At 38.3% G+C, this 15,513-nt stretch overlaps 1 protein-coding gene across 2 annotated transcripts in view; it reads left to right on the top strand.

The window, feature by feature from the left end:
- The window catches only part of PROS1 (protein S), an 81,211-nt gene extending 67,302 nt beyond the window's left edge, over positions 1-13,909 (top strand). Inside the window, exons 14-16 of one of the 2 annotated variants that reach the window (XM_028116947.2) lie at positions 96-321; positions 3,436-3,630; positions 13,518-13,909. In XM_028116947.2, coding sequence (XP_027972748.1) covers positions 96-321; positions 3,436-3,596 — 387 coding nt within the window. In that variant the 3' untranslated portion in view covers positions 3,597-3,630; positions 13,518-13,909. Of the gene's footprint in view, positions 1-95; positions 322-3,435; positions 3,808-13,517 lie in introns of those variants that run through there. The other variant, XM_028116938.2, reaches the window with a different exon arrangement.
- Positions 13,910-15,513: the final 1,604 nt, after the last annotated feature.

Raw genomic sequence — 15,513 nt, 5'->3', positions numbered from 1 at the left:
TGTATTTTTAAAAATTGTGATGTGACTCAAAAGTCACTCTTAATTGGCATTACCATTAATACTTGCTTATATTGAATCTTTGCTCTGTTTTTCAGGATATCCTCCTATCTGTTGAAAATATGGTAATGTTTCGGGTAGAGGCCATCAGTCTGTGTTCCAATCAGCAATTCCATCTGGAATTAAGAGTCAACAGAAACAATCTGGAGCTGTTCACTCCACTTAAAAAAGACATCATCTCCTCTGAAAACCTTCAAGGACAGTTGGCCATTTTGGACAAAGCAATGAAAGGGACAGTGACCACTTACCTGGGTGGCCTTCCAGGTATCTTCTTACCTTTTTTTTTTGTTTTCAAAATTATATTTAAAAAGTTTTAAAAAGTATATTTTTAATCAAATTGATAGTATTTTAAATATGTAATCTTAGTAAAAGGACCTCAGAAGGGAAGACAAAATTCCAGTATCCATTTTTCTTTTCCTGGGGATTTATATTGACATTTTGTGGGTATATTTTGTTTATTTATTTTTTAATGGTGAACTAAAACTAACCCAAGTTTTGTTGCATTTGACTATCCTAGTTAGAAAGTATTTATTATTTCAGTTCATCTTCACAGTAGTCTTGTGAGTTCAATCTTTATTCTTTAATTCATCCATCATTTACCTTTTATTTATTAAGAACCTACACCCCAGGTAGTAGGGCTATAGTAATGAAGATATGATCCCTGCTGCTAAGCCTTTTACAATCTAGTACAGAGGTAGACATCAAATAACCAATTAAGAAAATATCAGAATAATTAAATTGTGATAACTTCAATGAAGGAAAAGTATGAATTGCTTTCAGAGCCTAAAAATGGGGACTTGGCCTGGTTGTGCCAGCCAGGAATGAGCGCTCTGAAGAAAAGGCTAAGATATAAATATGATAAATGGAAGGGTTAAATTTAACCAAGTGGTGGATGGGAATTGGAATTAATATGCAAGTAAAAATGGTCTACATGTGGGCAAACTGGGGGGTGGATACGCTTGAGGAATATATAGACGATGAGTGTGGTGAAAACACATTGAGCAAGGGAGATACAGGATGAGGAAGCTGAGAACTGGGTGTGTTGGGGGGGGTGGTTTGTAGACCTGGTTTGGGGTCCTGAGTCTTATTACAAGAGCCATGGGAGTCTTTAAAAAAAAATTTAGACAGGGAAATGGTATATCAATATTATCACTTTAAAAACCCACCCCACATGATGGATGGAGATGGACAGGTAGGAGGCAAAAGTGGATGAGAGGAGCTGGGGGCTGCTGAAGTGGTCCAGATGGAAAGCAATAACAGTAACTGAAGCAACAACTATACTGCCATCAATCAGTGCGTAATAAATAGTCTGGCATCATTGAAAGTGCTTAGGAGGGATCAACTTATTTCACTTTCTTTTTTTTTTAAGATTTTATTTATTTATTCATGAGAGACAGAGAGAGAGAGAGGCAGAGGGAGAAGCAGGCTCCCAAGGAGCAGGGAGCCTGATGCGGGACTCGATCCCAGGACCCTGGGATCATGACCTGAGCCGAAGGCAGACGCCTAACCATCTGAGCCACCCAGGCGCCCAGCTTATTTAACTTTCAAAATAGACCTGTGAGTCAGGTGCTGTTATTATCCCCATGTTACAGATGAGGAAGCTGCTGGACTTAGGATGACGGCAGTGAGGATGGGCACAGTGATTAGGTGGGAGATGCATGTGAGAAACAACATCAGTAGGATTTAATGATTGAAAGGCAGGTGTAAGGATCTCTTTCTTAGGTATCCACCATGAGGAGCTGCGTGGTGGAGAGTCCATTTACCATAAGATGGAGAAAACTGGAGGAAAAGCACATTCATCTCTGACTTAATATTGGAAAATATGAAATCGGCGTCAACATTTTACTTTAAATGGCAGAAAGTAATTGAGGCAGAAAGTTTTTGAGAAATATTTTCAATTACCATTTGCAGGTTATTCTCAGGGAAAATTCTGAGTCTGATGTCTGGACTTCTAGTAACCTTCATTTTCTTACTTTTAACTGTTCAGGACCTTCATTTCTCATATATGGAAATTTTATCTGGGTTTTTGTGGAATAGAAGTAAGGATGCTCTAAAAGTTACGGATAGATAGATAAATAGATAAGTTAGCATGGTTAATTATTAGAAAGTTAAGTTACTGTGGTTAATTATTAGGAAGTATAATTATAGTTCAAATGAATGAATTCTATATTGAAATCCACTTACCACCTTATTGCAAATTAGTTGAATGCCATTTTAGTAAATCAGACAAACAATGAGAGAGTTGAAAAGAAGTAAAGCTATTAAATTTTAATGGTTCCAGGACTTTGGCATCAGCACTGAAGATTGACTTCAGGCAAGATGTGTTTAGAGAAAGAGTGAGGAAAATTGAGGAGAACTGACAATTGAGATATTAGGAGTGTAAACAGTGGGATAGGTAAATTACCAGTTGATATGCAAAATAGGCATATTCAATTGCATGTTATGAATTAGAAATCAGGGGAAATTGCTATTTCTGAGGATTTTTATAATAGTGGCATAATCTTGATGCTCAGCCAGACTTGAAAGGGTTTCATAAAGAATGCTGTGAGCCCCTAGAAAAGTATGGACTTTATTCACTGCATTGGCAAATTAAAGGTGGAAAATTTGAACTGTATGTTTTTTGCATAAGGTACTAAGAAAGAAGAATAAAGGCTGAAAAATGTCCATTGGGAACTAAATTCATGGGGAGGAGATGCCAAAAAAAGAAGCAAGTAGAGAGAAATGAACCATAGTTCTTAGGAATTCAAGGGTGTTACTAAAGTATTAAGTCTGATGCGGAGAGTGAAAGTGTTGAAAGGCCCAAAGGCCCTATTCACTGAAGCATTATTAAAATTATTTTTTGAACACTAAACAGTACATAAAGTGAATTTCCTATCATGACCTGACATTGGATGCTCAGCAAGAAGTTATTTTTAGGAAAATATAGAAATCTGCTTTTATTCCAGCAGTAATAAAAGAGATACATTTATCGTGGCATTTTAAAAAGATTTCCATGTAGCTATAGTTTGGAGTTGAAAAAATGATTTAACAGTGCTTAAACTGTTGCTCAGATTTAAAAAGAAAATAATAAAATAGAACATCACAGGTAAGAATATGCTCTTTTTTATTTTTTAAAGTGTTTATCTATCTTAGGTTTGAATGAGACTGATTGTGTTTATGAAATCAGAGGAACTGATGATATGCTGAATCCAGTGCCAAGCACAATACCTTATATACATAGAAGTCACTTAATATAAATTTATTGAATAATTACATTATTAATTTTTCCTTTATGATTAGAATTTGGTTGGAAATGGGAAGTTTGAATAGTTCCTCTAATTGTAAGCAAATAAGATGCCAAAAGTCTTGGGTTAATATTTTAATATTCTGTTTTTACAGATATTCCATTCAGTGCCATACCAGTGAATGCCTTTTATAATGGCTGTATGGAAGTGAACATTAATGGTGTTCAGTTGGATCTGGATGAAGCCGTTTCTAAGCATAATGATATTAGAGCTCACTCGTGTCCATCAGTTTCAAAAAGCACAGAGAATTCTTAAGGCTTCTTTCCTGTACTGATAATACATTTTTCCTGTATGTAATTATACTTATGTTTCAATAATAGCTGAAGGGTTTTACCTGCAATGTACAGACCTTGATTTTTTTTATGGTACTTTGGCTTTCCTGGAATTTTAAGAAAGGTCCTTTTTCAAGAAGAACAAGATCCTCTTGTGGTACAAATCACATTTAAAATTCTTACCTCTATTGCTGCCTAGAAATTAAATAATGAAATATATAAACATTTCTAATTTGAATTTTTTGCTACAAATGACATTTCTTCATTTTTATGTTTGTAAAAGTAAAATTTGATTTTTTTGAAGATTTTATTTATTTATTTTTGAGAGAGAGAGAGAGAGAGAGAAAACAAGTGGGGGGGAGGGGCAGAGGGAGAAGCGGGCTCCCCGCTGAGCAGGGAGCCCGACACGGGACTCGATCCCAGAACCCTGGGATCCTGACCTGAGCCGAAGGCAGACGCTTAACCGACTGAGCCACCAGACGCTTAACCGACTGAGCCACCCAGGTGCCCAAAGTAAAATTTAATTTTATCACCATGAGCTAGTGCTGAAATATCTGTGTTTTTTGGAAGGCAAGGAAGTAAACTCAAACAAGAGTGCATGTGACTAAATACTACTGATCATAGCAGTTACTCTTTATTTTTGTTTTTCCCTAATGAGGGCAGAAGGAGAGACCGCGGCCTATCAAGAATTGAGTGGAAGGCTTTAAAGCTTTACTCCGAAAATCGTTCCTCAGGGGGACTTTCACTTAGCTTCACATTTGAACCAGTAGCTTTCCTGAATTAAAAACAAGTGGGACAAATTTTCATGAGAACACATGAATCTTGCTGGTTACTAATTGGATTTTATGAGGAAGACATACTAGATTGTGCTGGAATGGGTGTCAAAACCTGGGATGGGTACCGTCCTTAAGTTTGGCTGTGGGTCACGCGAGCTTGAGACTAGAAAAGCCAGAACCTAAGATGGAAAGAACGAATGAGAGAATGAATAACTTGGAAGTGCATAGTTTTCCTTGAATCCAACTTTAATTACCAGAGTAAGTTTCCAGATGTGATTGTTGAAGGACAAAAAGAGCTCTGAAAGCTAGAAAAGGTATAATGAAAGGATAACCACAGAAGGACATAGTTAATATTGTATCTTTGGAGTAAGGGGGTTAGAGTGCCACGTACTTGTTGGTAATGCATTCCAAGTGGTAGTTTTATCACTCCCAAACCTACCAGTCGCATTAGGTATGGATCAGATGTCTCGACTGATGGTTTTAGAAAATAAACTTTTTTCTACTATAGATATTTTATATCACATGAAACAGAATACATTAGAGTATATTGCAAACATTTATGTGAATAATATCTATATTCTGTCAACTTTTTGAACAGAACATAAAATCATATAACATACATGTAAGTCTTCCTGCAGCACAGTGGTTCTTTTGTTGAAAGATATAAAGCTCAAATATTTGATCAGTAGCTATGGTTGAGTTATAGACTGGAGCTCAGAAAGGGAAGAAAAGCAAAGGTGACCTATGTTGAGTCTTTGACACCTGCCAGAAATTGTGCTAGCTCATCTTCCTTGATGTAATCTTTCTCCCAATTTACCACCATGTACTGTGGGTGATGAATTTCAGCAAGCGACTATTGACAATTATGTTGGTGTAAAAAAGCAAAGCAGTAGAAAAACTGAAAGCCTCTGAAAAGGAAGAAAAGAAAGGAAGGGAAGGAAAAATGAATTTTCTTGGGGGGGAGTTTTGTGATTCTTGTTTAATTATGCCCAGATACAAAGACAACTACAGGGGTCAATCCCATACTTCCCATCAGAAACAGAAAACTTCCAACATGCAGTGATCTTCAAAGAGGCTCCAGAGACCCATTTATAAATTTCATCTCTCTTTGAGATGCATGTAGGTATGGCTCCGAGGGCTGGGTGGGGAGGTGTTTCTTACCAATGAGAATCTGACAATGATCTTACACACGGGCTACTTGCTATATCTGGCTTCAGGCTTTCCCAGAGAATTTATATTTGAAAATCTGATCTTCTGCTGTGGAACAAGAGAAATCATCCTCTTTCCTGCTAAAGGTTTAAATGATGGAGTCTAAAATCTCATTCTGTAACTAGTCTCCAGATAGAAAAACCATTTGATACATCTGATCCTCTTCAAGTTGATCTTAAGAGAAGAGTGATTGGGCCAATATTTAAATGACATAGGAAGAATCTAAGGTTATTATCTGGAGTTCCCAAATAATAAATAAATATAATAAGTTATTTTATATAAGTATAAATAAGTATAGTAGATATAAAAAATTTAATTAAACAGAGTCATATTGAACACTGGGGTTGAAGCTGGAGCCTTCAGGGATGAGTGTCTTACTGAATCAACTCAGCATGTACAAGGCAGCCACACAGGACTAACAGCTGGCTATTCTAGAAGATACAGTTGTAGCCTTCTTTGTACATGTAGCTAGCAGGTTACCAGGCAGGGATGTCTGAATCAAGAGTCCATGCCCAAATTCGAAACTCTATACTGCTCCTCTATTCTTACTGGTTATCCCATCACTCAGTAAATGCTAATTGTTGGAGTGAACAAATTCTTTCTTAGCTCTATATATAACTTGCTGTGTCTTTGATTCTCAGATGATAATATCATCAATTTAATGGTTTTGAAGACAAATGTGGTATTATTTAATTAAATTAAGGAAATGCTGACAATGACTCTGAAAACTTTTATAATTAGAACTCTGGGCTACATATTGTCCTAGGAAAACAATGGAGAAAATGCTCTAGTCCTGCCATCAAAAAATTCAGTCTAGGAGATAGCAGAGAAGTGGGACAAGTAATTCAAATATGAGCCTGAGTTTGGTAAAGCTGCAACAAAGAAATAAACCGTATGCAGGGGGTTATGGGGAGGAAGAAATGGGTTACAAATGGAAGCTTAGAGAAGTGCTATTTGAATTAGGCTCAATAAAATATATATGAAGTTCCGTTTCTCTGCTTCCAAGTCGTCTTTCCCACAATGTTTTCAGATAATCTCTCACACAGAGATCGTATTTCACAATAATTCTCAAAATCTCCCTTATTTCCCTATTGATTATTGCATGAAGTACAGATAATTAATCCTAGCTTTCAAGGGCTTTCATCATTAAACCGGTAGATCTCAACCCGAGAGTCACCTTAGATTCATTGACCCCATTGCAGACAACTGAATCAGAAGATTCCCATGGATAACCAGAGTAGCAAACCACAGATCCAGGCTCTGGGTTCTTCCCTAACCCCATGCACTCCCTTCTGTCTTCTTATGTCTCCCATGTGCATGTGAGTTCACACGTACACATATAGTAGGGCAGACATAACACAAAAAATGAGTGGAAAGTAGAGACAGGAGAAAGGGAGAGAAACAGGTTAGAGTGAGTGCGTGTGTGTGAACAAAACCAGGAGGAGAGAAAAGGACGACAAAGAGAGAAGCAAACGAGGAGAAAGATACGAAAGCAGATTCAGTGAAAGATTTGGTAAGATAGAAAATAAAGAAGAAAAGGAAAAAGAAGAAGCAAAGGACACAGAATGATACTGGGTGAAGAGGATAGAGACAGAAAAAAATACAAAAAGAAATACCTACTTTTTTGTAGACACTTAGGTAGGAGTCGGTGACATTCGTAGTAACATCTGAGAATTAAAGAAATTAAAGAGAGACTGAGATAATTAAGTAGAGAGAGAAATTTATAAGAAAAGAAATTTGAAAGGAAAATGTGAAAGAAGAAAAGGTTAGGAAAGGAAAAAGGGAGAAACAAAAGACTAGATGAGCATAGAAAGAGAAAAAAAAATAGGTAGAGAAAGATGAACCAAGCATAGACAGACAGAAGGACCAAATATAAATGGAAAGAAAGAGGGAAAGAGTGCCAGGAGAAAAACAAGAAAGAGGTAGACATAGAAATAACAAGAAGAATGTGTCTGGGAAGAGAAAGCAGAAACAAGAAGAACATGGTAATAATTAAAAGGGAAAAAGAGATACGGAAATAAACAGTGAGGCAAGAAGGAAGGAGAGGAACTCAGCTAGTTTATCCAAGGTGAGGATGGCAACTGTAAGACGGGTGTGGAAATGATGTTCCATGTCCTAGGGGTGGAGCTCTCGGCCAAGTAGCTGCTAGGGAGTGTATATGCCAAAGTGTCTCCAAAGTCAATCATCAAGGAATCCTCTGTAGGAATTCATAAGGATGGTCTTGTAACATTCTGCCAGGAATGGTGGAAGGGCTTGCAATCACTATCACTGGCCTTTTCTTGCCTTATTTCAGACCTCTTGAAATCGCGGGCTTAGCCAGTTTATACCAAAGAGAGTGGTCACCAAGGGAGATTACATCTGGGGAAATGCAGAGGAGAGAGAGGGCTCTCTTCAACATGGTGTGAAGTCGACGTTAGAATTAGAACAGTGAGAACTTTCAGGCCTATGGCCATATGAGAATCCAAGCATCACAGGCTATGGCTGGCATATTAATAGTGGGCTAGTTATATACACATGCAACTCCTGGGAGTGTTAGGGAAGAAAATCCAGTGGTATGCCAAAATGACAAGTTTATGAAGCTACTGAGTTAGAGAGAGTGTCATATCTATCATAGTCCATGAGGGAAGAAGCTTGCTTGACTGGCCCCCTCCGGTAGAACTGATTGTTGAGGTGATGCTGTAGCATCCTCCTCAGTATGTGTTCTCTACTTCCTCGGAAGAGCTCCTCTACATTTCTAAAATTCCTGTCTTTGTTTTAGCCCCCCAAATATGTAGAATAATTAGTCTGGAAATTTTAAGTATTGTTTTTTTTTTTTTTTTTTTCTTTCAGGCACCACATTTTTCCAGAATCTCCCCAAAGCACAAAACTTGCTGTTGAAACTTTCTCTTGAGAGGCTTTGGCAAATGCATATGAAACTAAAAACAGTAGTTTTTCAAAGAAATTTTTCTCACGCCAGGCCATTTTGAGCTGAGCCCTCACACTCCTTGGTATTTTCCCCTCTGTTGTTTAAAATACCCTAGAAATGCCTGAAAAGACTAGGGATCTGTAGCTGGTAAGCCCTGATTACTTAAAGCTATTGGCATGACACCATCAAGTTTTCCTGGTGATCAGATTGTCTACCCCAGAGAACTACCTGGGGGGTTTTCAAAGGCCAAGCAACTGTACATCATTATGGGAAAACTTCCCAGATTTCTCAGTTAACTCTGTTTTCTGGGCTGAACTTTCCAGGATAGGCAATGTAGGGAGAAAAATCAGTAAAATCACTAGCCTCTGATCTCTTGTTCACATCTTTACCATTATAATTCTCCAATTCAATTCTTTTAACATACAGAATCTGAGCACCTATACAATAACTATGGACATGTTTGGAGGGCAACAATAAATTCGTTGATTCAACAAGTATTTGTGGAACACATATAATATGCCAAACTTTGTTCTAGGTGCTTGGGCTTCTGAGTGAATATCCTTTCGCCTATGTACAAAAATGGTCATGGAAAAGAAAGGAACTGTAGAGGTCAAATCCAGAAAGCAAAAGTATCTTCTATGACTCTTTGCATATCATGGCTTAGTTTTTCATTTAGATTTAGTAAAATCAGCTTTTACCTCAATATTCCAGATTTCAGGTTACTTTTTTTTACTGTTCATGTTCAATTAAAAAAAAAAGTTATGTGGGTCTGGAATTCAGATAGAAACCTAATCAGTGGGACCAAATGATATCACTGAGAAGTGATCTTTCAGGCTCTGTGTGAACACCTTCACAGATGCAGGGCTCACTATTTGTCTAAGAAAGTCACTTTCCTCCTTGCTCAGTGCCCTAGTTTGGAAGCTTCAAGAAGCAGATACCAAGAAGGTAATAGACAGCTGTTACGAACTGAATTGCATGTCCACAAAATTCATATGTTAAAGCCCTAAACCCTAATGTGACTGCATTTGGAGATAAGCCATTTGAGGAGGTAATTAAGGTTAAGTGAGGTCATAAGAGTGGGGCCCTAATCCAATACAACTGCTGTCCTTATAAGAGAAAGACACACCCGGGATGTACGCACACAAAGGGAAAACCATATGAGGACAGCAAGAAGAATGCAGCCATCAGCAAGCCAAAGAAGAGAGAGGTCCTGGGAAAAACCAGACCTGCTGATACATTGGTCTTTGGACTTACAGCCTCCAGAACGATGAGTAAACAAATTTCTGTTGTTTAAGTCACCTGGTACGTGGTATTTTATTATGGCAGTCGTAGCAAACTAATACCACAGGCAAGAGATTTATTGGGAGAATCACCAGTGAAGGGAAAAGTGGGAGAGAGCAGGAATGAGTAGGGAGAATCCTCAAGTACAAGGTATGTCTGATACCTGGACAAGGAGAAAGGAAATAGGTTGATAGGAAGAGTCTCATATCTCAGTGCAGTTCTGAGGAAGTTTCAGCTAGGTCAATGAGGAATGCTTGGAAGTATTGCTCCTCAGCAGAGTTCTGCATCAGGCAGGAGTGGCCTGGCAGAAATACTGTGACTGTGCTGAGTCATTGGTTGGGAGGAATCCCAGATGGATCCAGAGAGATAATAACTTCAGCTATCAGTCAGCTGTGTTCCATGCAGCAGGGTCTCTTAGAAGTGGTCTAAGCTGCATGCTTTCATATCTGTCACAGTCAGCTTTCTTAGAAAACTCTAAAAAAAAAATCAGAATCTCCATACTTAACACGAAATGCTCCTCTATTACAGCCATAAATGAGTTAGGATTCTATTGGTTGCAAGCAGCAGGAATTCAGTTGGAACTAGTGTAAGCGAAAAGAGAATTTTTGAAAAGTGTTTGATTAACTTATAGAATTTAAGGGATAAAAACTATTCCTGGGGGTTGGATTGCTGTAATGAACTAAGGAAGTTTCCTCACATTGTTTCTCATGGCTGTTTCTCTCTGACCAACTAGAGTTTGCCGTAATAATACATACTGGTTTCCTCAACTGTTCAGTTGGAACGTCATAGAATATGGCTGCCAACCATTTCTGAATTTACGTGTTCATGTCACATACAGCTCAGAAATGGCAGATCAATAATAATTTTTATCTTTCATCCTCAGTTCCAGAATTCCAAGGGAAATATTTGACTTGCCCAACCTGGGTCAAGTATTCATTCTGAACCATCAAAAATGGTGGGAAGGCAACAACAGTGAACTTACATTAGATCAGTGGTTCTCAAACCTGGCTGTACAGTGAAATCACCTGCAGATCCTTAAAAATACTGACCACTTATCTCCCTTCCCCTCCCCTCCCCCCAACTCCTCAGGCTCCAACCTCCAGCCCAGGATTCTAATTTAATCAGTTTGGTGTGCATCCTGGGCATGGAGAGTTTTAAAACTCTACAGGTGATTTTAAAGTACATCACAGAAACATGCATCGCCCATGAGGCAAGGTGGCTGGGAGGGGGGTGGGTGTGCAAGCAACTGCAAAGAAGGGGTCCTGGCCACCACCTATAGATGCCCACTATGAAATAAAGCTTTCTGTTGTTTCTAAGGAGTCTTCTTAAGTTATCCAGTAAAAGTTACATTTCTACAACCCATTTTTAACTTATGTCTTATATTGCCATGTTTCTGATTTTATTAAAACAAATATCAAAAAAAAATCTCTTCTACGATAAGAAAAGTAACTTACTCTATCTAGCATGCAATATATACACCTTATAAAAATAATAGTTGTGTAAAAAAAAACCCTAACTTTATACTTTTCATACAGAAATAAAAGTCTGAAAATGTGTATGCTTTTAAAACAAACCAAATTTTTGGCATTACACTTATTCTAGCTAAGAACTCTTTTTTCTAGATTATCTTCCTCCATTGTGTAGGAAGCAACAGTTTGGCAGTGGAATTTGCTGTCACCAGCTCTTCTGTAGTTGCCATGCTCTGCTTGCTGTAACTCCGAAGAAATTTTTTTTTATTTTAAGATTTTATTTATTTAACAGAGAGAGACACAGAGAGAGAGGGAACACAAGCAGGGGGAGTGGGAGAGGGAGAGGGAGAAGCAGGCTTCCCGCGGAGCAGGGAGCCCGATGTGGGGCTCGATGTGGGGCTCAATGCCAGGACCCTGGGATCATGACCTGAGACGAAGGCAGACGCTTAACGACTGAGCCACCCAGGCGCCCCCAAAGAAATGTTTTAAAACAACCCATGTTGGATTGCAGTATCAGATTTTCTCTTGATTTTATCTTTATACTGCTTTGGAGAGTCTTGGTAAAGCTTGTTTACATGATTGGTTCTTTTGTAAATTACCACACTTTCTGATTTTATTGTTCTATCCTGTAAAATACAAAGCTGATCTTAGAATAGAAGTAAGTATTTGGGTGTTTGAGACCAGTAGACAGAAGTTGCGCGGAGGGGTTGAATATGCCAACACTTAACCAGCTTTTCTAACAGGTCTGTTATAAAAGCCCCTGTCCTGGTATTTAGCAACACTTCATATTCCTGTCCTGCTTTATCCACACGTCTTCCTCTCCCCATACACACTAACAGGAATAATGAAAACTTGCTAAAGGGCATAAGATGCCTGTCCTGAAGAAAGGAGAACTTTCTTATTGCCCGAACTCAGAGCGCTGCTAGCCTCAGTGAGTGAGGACTGAAAAGACGAGACTGGGGCCAAGGAAGAACCGCTTAGCTCCAGCACTGCTTAAAGTAGAGGTGCTGGTGAACCGGCAAAGTAACTCCTTGGGTTAAGGGGACGCCTGATTGGTAGCAGTTTCACAACCAGTTTGCGAAATTCTCGAATATTCGTAAGTCAGCTCTTGCAAGTCTGTCTGAGCTGGCTCCAGCATATCAGTAGCAATAGTTTCTTAAAATGTGTTTCCAGTGTAGTCATCCCAAAGCAACACATTATTTACTGTATCAGTTTCCTGAGGCTGCTGTAACAAATGACCACAGACTTCCTGGCTTAAAATAACAGAAATTTATTCCCTGGCAGTTCTGGAGGCCAGAGTCAAGATCTGGCAGGGTCCTGCTTCCTCTGGGGGCTCTAGAAGAGACTCCATTCCTTACCTCTTCCCACTTCTGGTGGCTGTCGGCTTTCTTCGGTTTTCTTGGCTGGTGACCAAGTCACTCCATTTTTGTCTCCATCTTTACGCTGCCTTCCCCTCGTGGCGTCTCTTCTCTGTGTATCTGTCTCTTGCAGTGGCCCTTGCCTTTAAATTTCGGGCCCACCCAGATAATCCAGGGTGATCTCATCACAAGATCTTTAACTTAATTATACCCAAGAAGCCTCTTTTTCCAAGAAAAGGAACACCTACAGTTTAAAAAATTAAGATGTAGGCATATCTTTTTTTGGTGGGGGGGGACACCATTCATCCCATGACACTTACTCTATGTCTAAAATTCATTTTGGATTGCTGTTAAAATTTAAGAGAACAGAGATAGAAAGTGAGAGGAATATTATGTTGTTATTGTTATGGATATGAATTCTGGAGCCAGACTATTTATTTTATTTTATTTTTTTAAGATTTATTTTATTTGTTTTAGAGAGAGAGAGCATGAGAAGGAGGGGCAGAAGGAGAGGGAGAGAGAATCTGAAGCAGACTCCGCACTGAGCGTGGAGCCCTACGAGAGGCTGGACCCTGAGTCAAAACCAAGGGTCAGCCACTTAACCAACTGTGCCACCCAGGTGCCCCTAGACTATTTAGTTTAAATATCAGTTACATAACTAAGTAGCTGTTAGTGCTAAGTTGTTTATTGTCTCTGCGCCTCTTTCCTCATCTGTAAAGTGAGATAATAGTACTTGGCTTATTGGGTTGATGTGAAGATTAAATTGTCCATAGTAAGTGATATGTGTTCGTTATTATTATTTTTATTACTGTTATTGTTAAATAGAGGAAAATTGGCTGGATTCCCAAGATTCATTAAAATAATGGTCTTTATTAAAGGTTGAAAGTCTTATCTTCTACTTTGCAGGACCAGAAACTTGCCATGTGGAAGTCCACAAACTAGGCTTGAAGAAGTGATTCCTAAAGATCCAACTTCATTCATTGATACATTCCAATTTTTTCTCAGGCCTGTCTTGAAAATGGTAACAGGCTGCTTTGTTTTCCTGGTTCCATTTTTGCATCGGATAAGAGATTGTATACCTTTTACTTGATCAAAACTATGGGACTTAACTGTGTCCCTTTCTCCAATAGTGCCAGATTTAGGAAAAAGCAAAATTTGAAGACCTTGAAAGATGCATTCACCATCACAGTTTTAATCACTACGGCTAGAACATTCATTCAGATTCATAATGGTGCAAGAGCAGAAATGTTAATCCACTAAGTACTCATGTTAATCTTCATTTAATAAAAAAAATAGATTCTGACTCTCTTGTAAATTATGGGAGGGGGAAGGTAAGAAATCTAAACTATAATTAACTTGCATAATTCATTTAGATGCATTTCCTCTGAAAGTATTAAAATGTCTTTGGTGCTTCCTCTAGGAATTACTTAAAACATTGTTATATTATGGCTTTTCTATATAATTTTCAGATAGCTAATTAGGCGGTTTAGAAAGTAAAAAAAGAAAACCTCTACACTTTCATTTTCAAATTGACCCTCATTTGTTGACCAGAGAGATTTGTTCAAATAAAAATTATTTTACTGATGTAACCAGTTACATAGGCAGTTATTGTTTAATGCTCTGTTCTGCTTTTTAATATTTAAAACCCCTTTTCTTTCTTTCTTTCTTTCTTTTTTTTAAAAAAAAAAAGCTCTGGCCAGTTTTATTAAAGAAAAATTTTGTATGATTTGCTTTTCACCAGTCTGTTCTGGCATGCTTCAAATGATATCAGAATCCCTGGATCAACAATAGCCAGTGTGCACACTGCAGTATTTGTCAAACGCTGGGCCCAGTTCAGTATCGTTGCCACTGTAGTGATGGACACCAGTTTTAGTCAACAGGGGGCAGTGTTCTATTTCAGATTTCCTCAAGCTGGGCAGTTGGTGAGGATGACCAGTTTCGCTTTGCTTTATCTGATCATTTTCAGGGTCTGCTTGTACCCCAGCAGATAACTTTTCACTTTTCATATCACGTTGGAACCTAGAGTTGATTGACTCCAGCGACTTTTTTGACTTCTTTGTGGCCTCCATATTGCTGCCTTAGGTGTACGATGGCCCAAACCAAGAGCAGCTGCCAAGGTGGCTGGGACTTTGGCGTGGGCAAAATGGGAGATACTAAATAATTCAAATAATTAGTAAGAAAAAAATCAGTTTTAATTAACAAAGCTGTGTTCCTGACTAGAAACTAGAAAGTGCCAGACTATCAGATCCCGAAAAATGACCTCATGACCATGGTGAGGTAAAGTCAGGAAAATAATATGTATTTCAAAGTTAGTCTAAGGATTCCCTATTACTCTACATATGGCACTACTCAGTAATACCTCAAGTTGAAAAAATATCTAGCTCCATCAATTGCATGATAAAATGTACTATATAAAAGTGAATCTTAGGACTGAGAAAACCAGCTCAAAATATTTATTATGAATTGTCCAAATTCAATACTATGATCAGATGTCTTTCATTTTTGTTCTTCATAACTTAGATTTTAAAGTAGCCCTTTGCATCCACTCTCTGTCCACTTATGCTTTCAGTTTAGTACATAAGTAAAACCCGTGGCAACTAGGGACAAAATGACAAGTTGCTGTGTGTCCTCAGTAGCTTTCTCTGACGCCTACCTTTTTCCTCACCTGCAAAATTCTCCAGTCAAAGGGCGAAGAGTAAATCCTCATTATAGACAAAAGAGATGAGTCTGGTTAAGCTCATTTAAAAAACAAAACCAAACAAAAAACAGACTCATTCCCTGGCCACGAATTGCTTTGTTTTATATTTAAGTTCTCTCCAAAGTTTCCAAGGTCCTTCATCATCTTATCTCCATCCTCCTGGTGCAGCCATTATCTCTGCCTCATCAGGTCAGTGACTGTGGC

The sequence above is a fragment of the Eumetopias jubatus genome, unplaced genomic scaffold (genome assembly GCF_037043125.1).
Source record: "Eumetopias jubatus isolate StellerSeaLion01/CBP00866 unplaced genomic scaffold, mEumJub1_p1.0 scaffold_1, whole genome shotgun sequence".
Classification (NCBI taxonomy): Eukaryota; Metazoa; Chordata; class Mammalia; order Carnivora; family Otariidae; genus Eumetopias; species Eumetopias jubatus.
Note: the sequence above shows the minus strand (reverse complement) of the source record. Positions and strands in the feature narration are given on the sequence as shown.